We start from the raw sequence: 15,202 nt of genomic DNA on the forward strand, positions 1-15,202 counted from the left end.
GACTTTTACTTGAGTACATTTTTGACTGTGTATTTGTACTTTTACTTAGGTAAATTTTTTGAGTACTTTCTCCACCACTGCATGCAGGTATTTATTTTTAAAGGTAAATTCACAGCAGGATTGCACTGTCATTCCGCTGTCATCAGTATGAATAACAGAAAGAACCACTTGGACAATGCATACCAAGCATTCATGCTCCCTGTGGCAATAAATTGTTGGTGATGTTTCTAAAGCAGCAGCAAATGTTTTACGAGGACTTCCAGATGTTCTGTTATGCCTTTACTGTTCCATCCATCAATTATCTACACCCAGTTATCCATGCAGGGCCCAGTTGTCATTGGACCAAAGGTAAAGCAGACCCCAGACAGGTTGCCAATCCATCACAGGGCCACACAGAGGCACACACACAGCACAAACAACCATATACACACACTTACTCCCAAGGGAAATAAGTGGAGACCAATTTGCCTAATATGCTATTTTTGGGACGTGGGGGGTGGCTGAAATATCCACAGAGAACATGCAAACTGAATGCAGAAAGACCTCAGGCCAGGATCAGAACCCAACTTTAGCTGCAAGGCAACAGTGCACCATCCTGTACCTCTTCTTTGTTGGTATTATTATTAGTAGGAGTAAAATTACACAGTTTGAACACCTAAACCGCCATTTCAGTATTCCTTTGTTTATCTCAAGTCATATCATCCTTGTAACATTCATTAGCTCTGTCACATATTGCATGTTTTCACACATCGAATGTGTGAAACCCACTTATCAGATTAGCTTGGGCAGCATGTTAATATCTGGAACAAACTTCCAGAAAACTGGAAAACAGCTGAAACAATGAGTTCTTTTAACTCAAGGCTTAAAACCCACCTGCTCAGAGTTCCCTTTGATTCATAGTACATTTGCTTAATGATTTTGATGATGGCATTTGACAAAATATAATGCTTATTGCTTGTTTTGTAACTCATGTTTGATGTTTTTATGATGGAAAGCACTGTCTTGTCACTGAAATATACAAATAAACTCGACTTGGTTCTGATATCTACAGAGACTCATTGTGAACTGCAGGTTCAGATAAAACCTTGCGTCGTTTATTTGCAGCTGAGCCGCCTGAGAAGCATAAACTTGCCTTTAAAAATTTTGTTGTACTTATGACACCAACGTCATGGAGTTATTTCAAGCAAGTCCAGTCAGGTGCAGCTCACACGTCACTCCTCCAGCTGATCTAAATGATGAAGTACATCAGCATTTACTCAGCTGATCCTATTCATCATATTCAACAGACACACAACATGCAGGATAGTTTATATAAGCTGCAAGCTGTTCTAGTCTAATAGCCTTTGCTTCCAAGAAGAGGAAGCATATGTCGGGCGTGCTTATGGAAGGCCAGGAAGCTCTAAAACACTCATACCACCAACTTTTATTCCCTCCATATGGCTGTCTCAGCCTTTCACAGTAAAATGGTGCTGATTGAGAGGTAAGTTTGGTTTGAAAATAGTTTGACTTCACAGCGAAAGTTAATATTGATGGACACAGAGGCAGATCTGAAAGTCTGAAGCAGAGCGAGACTGACAGGCAGGAAGCTGTTGAGAAAAATCATCCTGACAGGTCGATCTCTCAGAATAAGATAAAAGGTCATTTCATTTTTAGTTACTCACTGCAAAAATACATTTAGCTGAAAAAATAGATCAATATCAGCCAATCAAAGCCATTTACAACACAAAGATACTCAAAGCGTTTGCTAAGAGTATAAAAAAAATAACCAATCCCACATGGCCTTACTTTTCCTCTTGACAAGAATGAGGTGCCCCTCTTGAAAGGAGTCCTTGGGTCGGGATATTGTGGGCCCATTTAAACAGCCGAATGACCATTTCTCCTTGATCCCCAAAAGAAAAGAGGCACTGTAATCCATCGAAATGGAGGTGCAAGGCCAAAACAAGAAATTGGGCCTGAATCTTTTAAAAGAGCTTCACAAATGATTCCACACTTTCCTCACACTGAAAGAGTAGGCAACAATTTTCTTTGTTTCTTTTCAAGGTGCCAAGAATTTTAATTACTTTAGTCAAATTGTACACAGTCCATCTCTTTTTTTTTTTGGCTGTTTATCTGCAAACAGGTAAAATGATGCAGTGATTTGGAAAGCTAGAAAGTGTTTTTGTGAGCAAATGTGAAGCAGAAAATAAAGGGGAAAAAGTTTTCATTTGCGCATGCAGAACCTTGCAAAATGATTCCCGTCACTTTAACTTACACACATTCTGACGCATTACAACTGCACTTCTGTTTGTTTGACAGACCAACACAAAGGAGTGCATTATTGTGAAGTGAAAGGAAAATGCTACAAGGTATTCACTTCCGTTCAATTAAAAATCTAAACAGCCGTTGTGCATTTGTATTCACCCTAATTTTTCTGATAATCCTAAATCCAATTCGGTGAGCACAAATGCCTTCAGAGGTCGTCTAATTACTGAGTAGAGTCTGCTTGTGTGTAATTTAATCTCATTTTTAGTCCAGCTGTTCTGTAAAGGCCTCAGAGATTTATTGGAGAACATTAGTGAACAATTAGCATCATGGAGACCAAGGAACACAGCAAACAGTTCAGGGAGGAAGCCGTGAAGGTTAAAGCATCATTAGGTCACCATGTGCCTCCTGGTGGCAACTCTGGGCTGCAAAGTCTATCAACATAATAATTAGCAAGTCTGGCAATTTTAAAGAGTGGCAAGAAAGCCAACATTGAATGAAAGCCACAGGATGAACAAGTTTGCCACAAGTCATGTAGAAGACACAGCAGACATGTGGAACAAAGTGTAAACAAACTAAACATTACAGCCAACATGATAGAGTTATAATTAACTAATTAAGATCAAATCCTGTACAATGGACCAGTCAAAGTTCAAATGCAGTCTGGCCGAATGTCTGGCAACACTTGAAAACAATTGTTTTAGACACTCAAATAAATCTGATTCAGCTTGATCTGTTTTTGAAAAAGATAAATAGTCAAAAATCTCTGTCTCTAGATGTGCAGATGAGCCAGTGGCTGATCACATGAATCCCCCCTAAACACACTGAAGCTTGAGTTTGTAATGTGACAAAATGTGAACAACTTCAAGCTGCTGTTTATCGATTTGAATCACAAAAGAGCAACCCTCCTGCCAGCAGCAAACTGGGCCAGCTTCACTGTCTCCCCCGTCTACAGCAGAAGAAACAGACTACACCTGTCAGACAAATAATGCATTATTCTTTACACAGATTTTTTATTTTCAATGTGACACAAACCCCCAGCCACAACAGGCAGGCCTTTCTCTGTTCGCTTTCATAAATCAATCAGCAAACACAGCTTTGACTCTGCAAAACTGGGGAGCAGGACAGGGAAGAAAAACTGCACACCTCATGAAAAATACAGTTTTATTTCAGTCTGCCAAAGTTTGAAGCTGGCTGTATAAAGGACTCTATGGTCCAGAATTGGTAATATTCTCCACAGTGTTTGGATTTTACACACTCACACATACACGAGTCCTTTCCTATTTTACAGCTCAGACCACTGAATGACTCCCCGGCAACCTTCCCATTACATCGTTACACATTTCCCACAGTGAGGAAAGACTTTTTTTTGGCAGTGGGCCACTTTCTGAGCAGAAAACTCAGTAATAAGAGATCTATCATGCTGCACTGGGTCAAAGTTTCACTGGCTGCTTGGACAGCTAGAAAGCAAATGCTTGAGTTTCATCTGCATCTGGTGGAATTTCAGCGATACTCCGATTTCTGGGGGGCTTTGTGTGCCTGAGAATGATTAAACAAAGAAAATCCTGAGAGTAGAAACAGCTGCAAGCAAGGAGGTGTCTGGTGGCCTTGCGCAGAGCCAAGTGGATCTGTCTTGTTTTAATTAGCTGGATAAGACTTGTAATACGCTGAATGGCTGTCGGCTGATCCTTGTGCAAAGTTGAATTCTTACAGGCTAACGCAGGCTTGTAACAGTGGATTGAGAAACCCAGCCGACAGGACCGTAGTAGCAATAACAAGCTGCTCCATGTCCAGTAAAGGTCCACGCTGACCATGAATCACTCAGGAGATTATCAGCCTTTTCCCATGGTTCCATGTTCCATGAGTCATAACGCAAGACGCAATTCTTTCTTTTTTAACATAACGCTTCCCATTACGTTCTTAAATGGAAGAACTTTTTTCCTGTCAGCAACGTCTGATTGCGTAACAGATGGCTGGAGAACTCACGAAGACCTCATTATGCTGAGGATACATTTAAAGTAGTTCGAGAAAGTTTCTCTATGAAAACAGAAAGCTAATGACAAAGATTTGTCATGCTTTTTGTTTTAATTACCACGGATGCAGCATCTAAATCCTCACCCCACAACAACCTTTTCTTTTTATTTGCTTCCGTCTCCTTCAGGGTTGACTCTGACAGCAGCTTTCAAAAGACACAAACCCTCCAGCGTAATTAAAAAGAAGTTTAGTTTCAGTCATAATTATTTATGCTGTTTTGCAAAAGATCTGCGTTTCTCTTATTGAAAGTTTCCCTTCTTCTGTCTCATTTTATCCACCAGACTCTTTCAGTTCAATTCTCAGCCTACTGGCAAAAATAACCAAATGTCTGAAGAGCTTTAACTCTTCACATACTTAAGAACAGCGTATTTTACCAGCTAGGAAAGCTCTGTAAAAACAAAAAGTTTAACTTGATTGGGAGAAAGTGAGTGAGGATATTTTAATGAGAACCATTAAAGCATTTTAATGAGAAGGAGAATCAAAGGGAATGTTTCTGTGTTTAAACTGCATCTTTTAGAAAATTTGAATTCTGTGTAAAATCAAGCAACCATAGGAATCCAACAAAATGAGCAACATTCTTGCAGAAATATTCATTTAAATGTTCAACAAACTGATTAAGAATACATAAACTAAAACTTCTGATAAATCAACTCAAATCAAATCAAATCAAAGCAGGAAGTGCAAACATTTTGTTGATTGCTATGCTGATGACATTCAGATTTATTTCTCTTTGAAATTGGATATTTTTCACCCTCTGTGACCTTCATTTAGCTGTATAAGTGTGCTTCACACACATTTATTGTATTTGGAAATCCTGCTCCTGTGGTTAACAACTTAACATCCTCACCTCTCTTCCTTCTCATCGTTCTGCTGGACTTAGACGTCTCGGTGTAAGAGATCTATCAGGTGGAAGTGGTCCAGAGATTTACTGGCTGCTTGGACAACTACAGAGCAAATGCTTCAGGTGCAGCAAGATTTAGCTATAGGAACTTTCTGTCACAGGGAATAATCCAAAAAAACTAAATTACTGCGAGAAAACACAGCTGCAAGCAAGGAGGTATATGCTAATCTTCAGCAGAACCAAGATGATTTATTTTGTTTATTTTAGTTGGAGAGAAAAAATTGGAATATAGTACTCTATTTTATGTTGATGACATCCAGGTTTATTTCTTTTTTAAATCATATGCTTGTTTCCCCATCTTGGATGCTCTCTTTATCTGTCTACAAGATGTCAGTGGTTGGATAACACATCATTTTTAAACACTAAGTGAAAACAGGGTACATAAGAATACTGTATTTGATCATCTGGTTCCCTTTTGGAAGAACTATGTCTTATATCCTTGTAGTTGAAATGTTTATAGACAGATTTGAAATTAAAATTTTCAAAATTAGAAAAGCAGAGGGGCACAGTTACAAGAAAGACACTCTTGCTTTAGGAAATTTTAACAAATACTCCATATTTTGGACTTGATCGTCTCGTTATTTTGTTTTACTTTAAGGTTTATGACGGCTTGGTCCAGCTGCTTGACCTGTCTGACCCTAAAGGAGCACAGGATCACCAACCAGATGCTCTCAGCACAGCTGAAATCTAAACAAAGAGACTCTGGAATAACCTGACAATTGATATTGAAAAGTCTAATCAGACTTTTAAACTTATTTTTAATGTACACCAGCTTTTATTGGGACTTATGTTTGACTCCTAACAGGCATTTTATGTATTGTCCTCTATGTTTTTGCTTGTTTTCCTTTTATAAATGTTACTATGTTTGTTACTGCATGTGTTTTAACTAACAAAGACTTTGGTCAACTTTGTTACTTTTAAAAAGGTTTTCAACTTTCGTAAGAACTGAGCTTCTTTACACATAGGTAAGCAAAAAAAGATGAATAATTAAAAAAACTAATTTAGAAAAAAAAAACCTTAATGCAAAAACAAAATTAGTCATTTCCTATAATGCTTGGTAGAAAACCCCAACAGGCATATCCTCTATTGATGTCTGTAATTACTGTGAAGGGCTTGGGAAAAGGCCAGCGACAAAATAACACCATGGAGGACACTGCTGCAAAAAGTCTCTCTCTCTCTCTGCAGCAACAACTCAGCAGTATGCAGAGAAAGTCAAATATTTTACATCATGAGAAGAATCACATCACAGAACTGAGACACATTCCAAACTTGTCCTACTTTTCAGAGGAGAGCTCTCCAAGGAACGAGTGACATAACGTTTGGAGACGGCGGGTAAAACTTTTCACCCAGTAATCCACTTCAGTTGAGATGTTTTAGAAAACCAGAGGCCTGTAATACTGACGATGTATTACAGTATTACATGTGAGGCAGCAAATGCTGTTTAAACTTTCTACAGGTGTGATCGTTCATTCGTATGTTATGATCATTCAGCTTCCACACCAGCTCCTTTCGCAGTGTATGTTCACTTAACTTCAACAAGCAGAACATTCATTTCTTATGACTGAAATTATATCACTAGGCTCAGAAATCTTACTCACACATAAGATCTGTTAACTTTTAATGTTTTTACCTTTTGTCCGTCTTGGCCGGGCGGTCCAGGTGGGCCGATCATTCCAGGTTCTCCCTGGAAATATCAATTAGGTCACACACAACGAACCATCATTATGTCATAACAACGTCAAGTTGTTTTTTTAAAGATGGTACCATTGCATACTTTTTGTCCTTTCCGGGCTTGACCAGGTGACATTCCAGGATCTCCTTTTTGTCCCTACAAAATAAACAACAAAGAATTATTATGTTTTCAAAATTTACAACATATTTCCTCAAACAGGAGCTGGTGTTTATTGAATATTCCCTGCATTGCAACAATATTTCCTGTGAGAAGGAGCAGGAAACTTTGCTGTTTACATTCTACTGACACTGTTACAGTGTAATGAGTTCATTGTACTTATTGGAGGAGTCCAGTGCTTGTATTTACACAAACGAGCAGTCAGTTTATTCCTTCCCGTAACTCAGTTTACAACAAGCCAGCAAGAAGAGATGGGGAGTAATGGTGAACATTCTTCTCCCTTTTCGGGCAGTGGGAATCCTGGCCGAGCGGTCTGGGTCAGCATTCAAGGTCCAGTGTGTCTGGTGAAGGAGCCTCCCTGTAATCTGAGCAATTACAACACAACAGCTCCGAGGAGGACCAGACCATTTCCTGTGTGAGTGCTTATCGCAAAGCAGAAACACGAATAAAAACGCTACAGGGTTGAGTTGGCTGGAATTAAATCACACAACTGTGGAAGTTCACCGTCCTGTACTGTGATGAATTTCACACAATCCTGCAGCTGAGAAGGTTCATGAGTGGGTTATCTTTGGCTGATGAAACTGACACAAAAATCTCCATTCATCCCGATTTGCTTTTGTAAATTCTGCATGAAATTCCACCAGAATAACACAAAGTAACACATAGTTGTGAAATGCAAGAAAAATGATTTTAAAAATATATGTATTCCTTGAAAAAAAAACTTGGAAAAGTGCTCTTGAAATCAATTCCCCTTACTCTAACGCCACTCAGTAAAATAAATGCAACAAACTGTCTACAGATGTTCATTTGTGTGTAATTTAACATCACTACAGCAGCTGTTCCACGAAGGCCTGAGAGGTTTGATGGAAAACAAACACCATCAGATTTTAGATAAATGCTTTTCAGACTGCATTTGTCTAAAATTTTAAAAACTGCACACCCTTTTCCTTATACTTCACAGTTTTGCCCCACTTTGTGTTTACCTTACTCATAAATGTCAAGAAACAAAACTGAAGTTGCAACAAAAACTAAATCTGAAAAGCTTCGAATCGTATGCATACTTCATTGTTTTCCTAGCCGGTATTCAGCTCAAATATGTTGTCCAAAATGTTTATGTCAGGAGAGGTAAACATTTATATCTAAAGATCCTGCGTAATTCAATCATTGTCAATGCAGTTATTCAATGAACTTTTACAATGCCTTGCAAATATTTAGAAGCCTTGAAATATTCAACATTTTGTGAAATTACAGTTCAACTTCAAAACATTTCATTATGATTTTCTGAAACAGACCAACACAAACCAGTAAAGAATTTCACAAAATTTAATTTTCCAAATAAAAAAAACACTGTGGCAAGTATTTGTATTCAGTGGATTTTTTCTCTCATATCTTAAAACAAAATAAATAAATAATTCAATTCCCTCAGATAAAAAAAAAGAGTTGACTTGTATGTAATTTTATCTCTCGTCTGTGGAAACCTGAGGAGTTTGTATGAGTGATCAAACAGCATTTTGAAAACCAAAGACAGCACTTAGCATGTCAGGTATAAAGTTGTGATGAAACTTAAGGCAGGATTAGATTATAAAGTAATATTCCTAATGTTGGAAATCTTGCACAGCATTTTTTTGAACTATCATCTGGAAATGGAAAGAGCGTGGCTGAACTGCAAGACATCCTACTTATAGCAGCAGATAATTGAAAAATGACCCAGTCAAAAATATATCATGATTACATAATAATGAAATCTGGGAGATAAAGTTCTTTTAATACACAATACGATTTTGTTTGTGTGGGTCAGTTTTATAAATCCAGAGATCTGTCTTCAAGCTGACAGTTTGCAGTTTGAAAATTGTGTGCAAATACTTCAAATTAAATCAAGTCACGGTTTTATTGCTTGGCTTAGCAAATATCCATGAACAACAGAAGAGCACGTTCTGTTTAAATAAGCCCAAAGAACCTGCTAATTGTGATTTTTCAGCCAGAAATAATTTGAAAAGCAGAAATGTAATGTGCTTTTTTTATTGATCACTCACTGAGTGATATTGTCTAGAGGACCGTTCTCTTTCTTATGGCAGGCTAAAATATTATGGAGCTAAAAAATGCCTCCCTGTTGACAGAAGTGCTCAGCTGGAATACAGGCTGTGTTGGGTTCATGCAAATTAGTAAGACAGAAAAAAAGCTAAAATGCTAGTTTCTCCCAGAAAGGAAACGAATGACCTTTTCAGAAAGCACCAGAAAGCCAAGAAGGGTTGACCACAAAAATGCAAAGTGAGCAAAATCACAAACACTGGATGACTAAGACACAAAAACACGGAAAGAGGCTCCTTTCCTTTATTCATTTACAATATCTGGTTTATCCTGTTTAAGGCTCCTGCTGTGAAAATGTTCCTCATTTATACCATATAACATTGTATAACATCCAGGCTATTTTATCAAAAACACATTTAAAAAGTTTGATTTAACCGTTTTTAACCAGATATTGTTTTAAGACAAAAATTTTGCCTCACTGCCCTCATTTAAAAATATGTTATTATCTTAATACTACTAATGAATAGTAATAATAAATAAATTCAAGTAAGGCAGGTGTTCCCCAAGAAAAAACTATAAATATAAAAAAACTCACCAAACCTGTTTAAACATAAAGCCTAAACAGTGACCGAAAAAAGCTAAAAGACTCAAGTTTATTGTTGTCACCTTAAAAATATAATGAGACAGATTATGAATCTGTTATCAAAACAAGGAAAAAGCCTGCTAACATTAGCCTAGCGCTTCAGCAAACGGCTCCACAGGGAGTGAATACGAACTTTATGAAGCAGTGCATGTTTAAGGTGATACATTTCTGTAGCTTTCTTAACCATTTTGTAGGTTCACACTGACGCTGACCTGCAGAAACTCTGATGAGGTCATAAACGGACAGAGACAGCAGTGCCCACCACATTCTTGGGGAGTGAATAGGGTAATGCTGATGAAATGCAGTGTTATTTTAATTCAGTTCTAAGCTTCTTGCTCTTCTAGAATAAATAAAATATAATTTGACTAATTTTAATGAAGCAATAATTTGCAGGTATAGAGAAACCCTTTATCTTTAATGACTCAGATTAATATTACAGACAAAATAAACTTACTGGGACAGATGTAATCCTCTAGCTTTTTGTACATCTTTAAAAGAGGTGTTAGTGATTTTGGTATAACAATGCCATCATTGAACTCCCTGAACTTTAGTGAATCAAGAACAGGCAAGTCATTTGAACTGCATTTTAAACCACAGTGTTCTCTCAACTCCTTGCATGCTTTCTGGCTTGAATATTACGGCTGCTCTAAATAAAAAGAAGAAGACTCCAACTGCACAGTATACAAGGTCAGTGTAGAGCATGGATTTCCTGAGAGAGTAAAATGTGGCAGGCAGACAAGCAGAGAACAACAAGAATCCAACAAGGAACAGAGAGAACTAAGGGGTATATAAAAGAGTTTGAGTTGCTGTCGAGGAGTACCGAGCGGTGCCAAGTTGAATTAAGAACAAGATGAGGTAATGATGACCTCCAAGGACAAAAGCAGCGAACAGAGAAGCCAAACTTAGGAGGAGATACAAGAATATGCATGCATCAAAATGCATGAAATCCATTCAAAATATCCCTAAACAGAACAATAATCGGTTTAGCAAGACAACAGAACCTTAAAAGAAGAAACAACACCAGTGCAACTGTAATTTGCTGCTGGCTTGGAACCACAATATTCTGAGTTTTTAGATGTTCACACACAATAAACTTTTGCTAAACCTTTGGGCACTAAATTTTAGATGTTTCAAAATGCAAGAACACAAATCAAAATACACACACACGTTAACTAGAGACACCAGTGGAAGTCATTCTCACTTCAACAGATGAAGGACAAACTGAATTAGCCTCTATTAGAACTAATTTAAACATTAAGTATCTTAATTGTTGCATTGGTGCAGGCAGAATGTAAAAATGCCACGGCTCTCAAAAGTTTACACACCCCTGTTAAAGCTACAGGTTTTTGGGATCTGAAAAAATTAAGTCATGATTAATAATTTCCACATATTTTCTACATTTAATGAAACAATTAATATCTTATATTGATCATTCTAGAAAACCCATTATTTTTGATACACTTACATGATAAAAACAATACTAAAACCTTCTTCAGTCTTCAAGCAGATCTCTAAAAAAAAATTGAGTCAAAACTACGCAGCATTTTGAATTCTCCATAATTTAATCCACTTTAACAAAAAAATGTATTTTATTTGAAGAAAGGTGACCCCCACAGCAATACCCTGTTTTATTTTCAGTGGTGATCTTTTTAGTGAGGCAGATCTACATAAACACACGTAGCACTATTTGGGATTATGGCCCAACACATGCAGTTTGGTTCCTTTGGACCATAACACATTGTGAGAGATTTTAACAAATAAACTATGTTTTCATTTAAATAAAATGGTTCTTTCTTGTACTGTGACCCTACCTCTTCATTCTGACCAAAGAAGAACACAGCAGGTTATTGTAATATTGCAATTATTTTTTGTTTCCTTCCCCTGACTGATACCTATGTACAATTACATCACTTTGATTCTTTGATTTCAATAAAAGACAGTCCTGAAAATCAAACAGATGAGCTAAACAAGATAGGATGTTTTAAATAAATCAGATTAACTGAACAAAATATTAGTATAAGGGTGTGCACACCTATATGCAAGGTTATTACAGCTTTTTTACTTTTTACATTTTCCTCTCTGACATATTTGATTGTTATTTTCTGGTAACATTTTCACATTAAAGTCTCAAAAGCTTGTGAACACTTTAGACAGCGATTTAGCTATAAAATCCAGACAAGAGTGTTTAATTGATCATGTAAATCAAAAGCTGATCATTCTATAAGTTATAAATATCTCATGATTCAACGATCATACAAACAATCTGATCTGTCTCAGTTCTGACTATAGTTCAGAATAAAGGTTTGCAGTTCCTGTTGGTAAGATATCCAACAAACGGCACAAACATGCAGCAATTTTACTCTTCCCAAGAGCTGACTAATTTTCTCATACAGTTCTGAGTCAGATTTTGCATGGCACGCATATATTGACAGATGTACAACACATTTACTGGACACAGATCAAGAGACGTCCACATAAGAGTATTTACAAAAATGGGCTAGCAATGTTTTAATAGACTAAAACAACTGCTTAACTAAAACAATCCTGAAAAACCCTGATGTAATTATTTTAGAGCGTCATTGTGGTCCTTTGCACGAAAAACAAGGAAATGCTTACTGTCAGAAAAATATGATCAGTTCCAGTTTTTTTCTCTTTGTTTTTTGATGAGGAGGAATAAAAATATTCCCCAGTATTATCCTGTCATTTATAACCATAATTGCATACAGAGCACAAGACTGCTTTCATTAGAAGCCATATTTTCAAAGGAATGACAGACTTGAGAACAATTTAAAGTTGGATTGTAGAATCTGAAACCAAACTGCAATCAGCTTCATCTTCAACTTGGGAAAAAAAAAAAACCTAAGCAGGAGTAATCTGGATCACATTAATGTGGTGCGTATTGCAAAATGTTGTGTTAACGTAATCGGAGACACTTATGTCCTCACCTTCACTCCGGGCGGTCCGGGTCGACCAGGGTTTCCATGAGAACCAGGAGGGCCCTGCAAACAAAGAAAAGCATGACTTAGGAGGACACATGGTGATGATGATCATGTGGATGATTTGGAAGACCCTTGGTCAAAGGAGGAGTTAATGCTACATGCTACACGTGTGCTATTCTCATTCCACTGTACAGCTCAGCCTGGCAGGTCCTTTTGGTTTGAGTAAAGGTGCCTACTGTGTCTGTGTTGCAGGTAAAGTTATTGCATGTGGATTATCTTCTTCCTAATCCTTCAATAAATGATGACCGCTCTATCTACATATTTTCCTGAAATGCTTTGAATCAGGAATCTGAAATGTTAGCATCATGCAAGGGAGTTTAACGCACAGGAGAAAAGAGGACTTTTTCTTTTTTCTTTTTTTTTTTTTTTGCTGGTGGTTTGAGAGGATCACAATTGCAAGCAGTGACAAAGTGGAAATATTTGAGCAATCAAAGTTTCAATATCAATCCAAGAGTTTTCCTTTCAACCAGGTGCTTGAGTGAAGCGCGAATGAAATGCTGAGCATGGAAAAAAATCCTCTCAGGCAAAAACGAAAAAGCCCAAAACATGTTAGATGGCTTGGAAAAGTGAGCTACTGTATCTTCTCTCAGTTTTTCATCTTGGTCAGAATTTCCATGGGTTGCAAGCAAAGGCATTTTTTCCCCCCACTAAGCTGGAGGTGGGAGTCATTGGATAGAATTACTGTGAGCGCAGCAGACTAGGGAGCAGAGGTGTAAGTCTGCAGCTGGGTGGATTCAGACACCGTCTGTCTGTTATCACGCTGTGGAAAGGAGTCAAACAGCCGAGGCAGTTCCTCTTCCCCCGAGCTGGCCAAGCCTCTTTCCTCCCCGGCGCTGGCTGCTGGACATATGGAGACACTTAACAGAAGCTCATCTATAGATTTCCTCCACCCTCTCCTCTATTCAGACCATTCCCCCTTTCACTTGCAATATGAAAACGTATGGAAGTCATTACCTCCAGATAGAGAGCGAAAGGAGAAGGAGAGAAATAAGGAGGCTGGGACAGAGTGTTACAAATTGCATTCTTGCCGTACATAGGATAAGGAGGCAGAGAGCTGATGAGAGGCTGGGCGGGTGGCATCCCAGAGGGGGCAGCAATATTGGTGAGAACGAGTCTCTCGGTCCATCCATCTTCAGGTAGGTGAGAGGAGGAATGGAGATCCTTTGTGCTTAGAATAATTACTGGAATGAGCTCCTGACAAGGAACCATTAGGTGGGAACCAGCAACTAAACACAAGCAGATTAACGCTGACGAGACACACACACACACACACACAAACACACACCGTTACACCTAAGGCTTGCAGATGGAGGGGCATTTGTGTGCATGGTTTGCAACAAGAGTTGATGGCTTTAACAAAGGTGCCACTGTTTTTTATTGGCCATAAAGCCACAACACACCAATTGAAATCTTTGGACACAACGACTGGAAACACTTCATCATTTGCACAACAATTATGCAACTGGGGGGAATCATAAAAGATAAAAGGTTGCACTTGTTTTATTTCAAAGTAAGTAATTTAAAGCCAAACACAGTGACTTGCAAAAGTAATTTTTCTCACTCTATCAAAGCCAAACTTTAATCTATTTATTGGGATTTAAAGTGAAACGTCAAACACACACCGTTACACCTAAGGCTTGCAACAAAAATAGCACAAAATCGTAAAATAAAACTAAAATAAAAGTCGGTTTGAAAAGTGTGAAGAGTATGCGTTTGTATTCAGTTCAATTTTACAGGTTCTTTGCAAAAAAAAAAAAAAAAGGGGGGGAGGAGGGGGGAAATCATCCAATAATCCAGACAGATTCAATGACATATTTCAATTTGATCCTATTTTTCAAACAATGCAGTGAAGTTCAGCACTCAGTATTCAGCCAGCTTTTATTACGATACACGAACGTCACCTCCTCACTAAATAGAGTTCATCTGTGTGTACTTTAATCTCAGTACACATACTCTGGTTATGTAAAAGACCCCAGAAGTTTGGCAGACAGGGCAGGAAAAAAAGTTGTGGTGAAAAATAAGACAGAGTTGGGTTGGAAAAAAAATATGCCAAGCTTTACACATCTTGTTCAGCATGTCCAAACCATCTTCCTAAAATGGAAAGAGCAAACCTACCAAAACATGGCCATTTACCTAAACTGACAGGCCTGGCAGGAGGGCATTAGAGAAGCAATCAAGAGGTTCATGGTAATACTGGAGACGCTACAGAGATCCACAAAATATTATGTATGGTACTATTGGTGCACTCCATAAATCTGGACTTTCAGGAAGAGTGCAAAAAAAATCACCTATTTTCAGTCTAAACTTTAACACACCATCTCCATCAGGATGCACGGTGATGATGGTGTTATACTTAGGGGATTCCCTTCTCAGCAGAGACAGAGAAGCTGGTCAAAGCTAATGGGAAGATGGACAGAGCTAAACAATATTCATCCTGTTACAGGTTGCAAAGAACAAGAGTGGATGCTTATGTTGCTGCAGGATAACAAAGTACAGTCAGACCTACA

General features: G+C 38.0%; 1 protein-coding gene across 2 annotated transcripts in view; it reads right to left on the reverse strand.

Annotated features, from left to right (window-relative positions):
- The window catches only part of col27a1b (collagen, type XXVII, alpha 1b), an 84,457-nt gene that overhangs the window by 51,931 nt on the left and 17,324 nt on the right, over positions 1–15,202 (reverse strand). For both annotated transcript variants that reach the window (XM_016674267.1, XM_007557909.2), the window contains 3 exons: positions 12,642–12,695; positions 6,951–7,004; positions 6,807–6,860 (listed from right to left, as the gene is read on the reverse strand). In XM_016674267.1, the coding sequence (XP_016529753.1) occupies positions 6,807–6,860; positions 6,951–7,004; positions 12,642–12,695 (162 nt within the window). The remainder of the gene's footprint in view (positions 1–6,806; positions 6,861–6,950; positions 7,005–12,641; positions 12,696–15,202) is intronic.

This window comes from Poecilia formosa, unplaced genomic scaffold, assembly GCF_000485575.1.
Source record: "Poecilia formosa unplaced genomic scaffold, Poecilia_formosa-5.1.2 Scaffold92, whole genome shotgun sequence".
In the NCBI taxonomy this organism is placed as follows: domain Eukaryota; kingdom Metazoa; phylum Chordata; class Actinopteri; order Cyprinodontiformes; family Poeciliidae; genus Poecilia; species Poecilia formosa.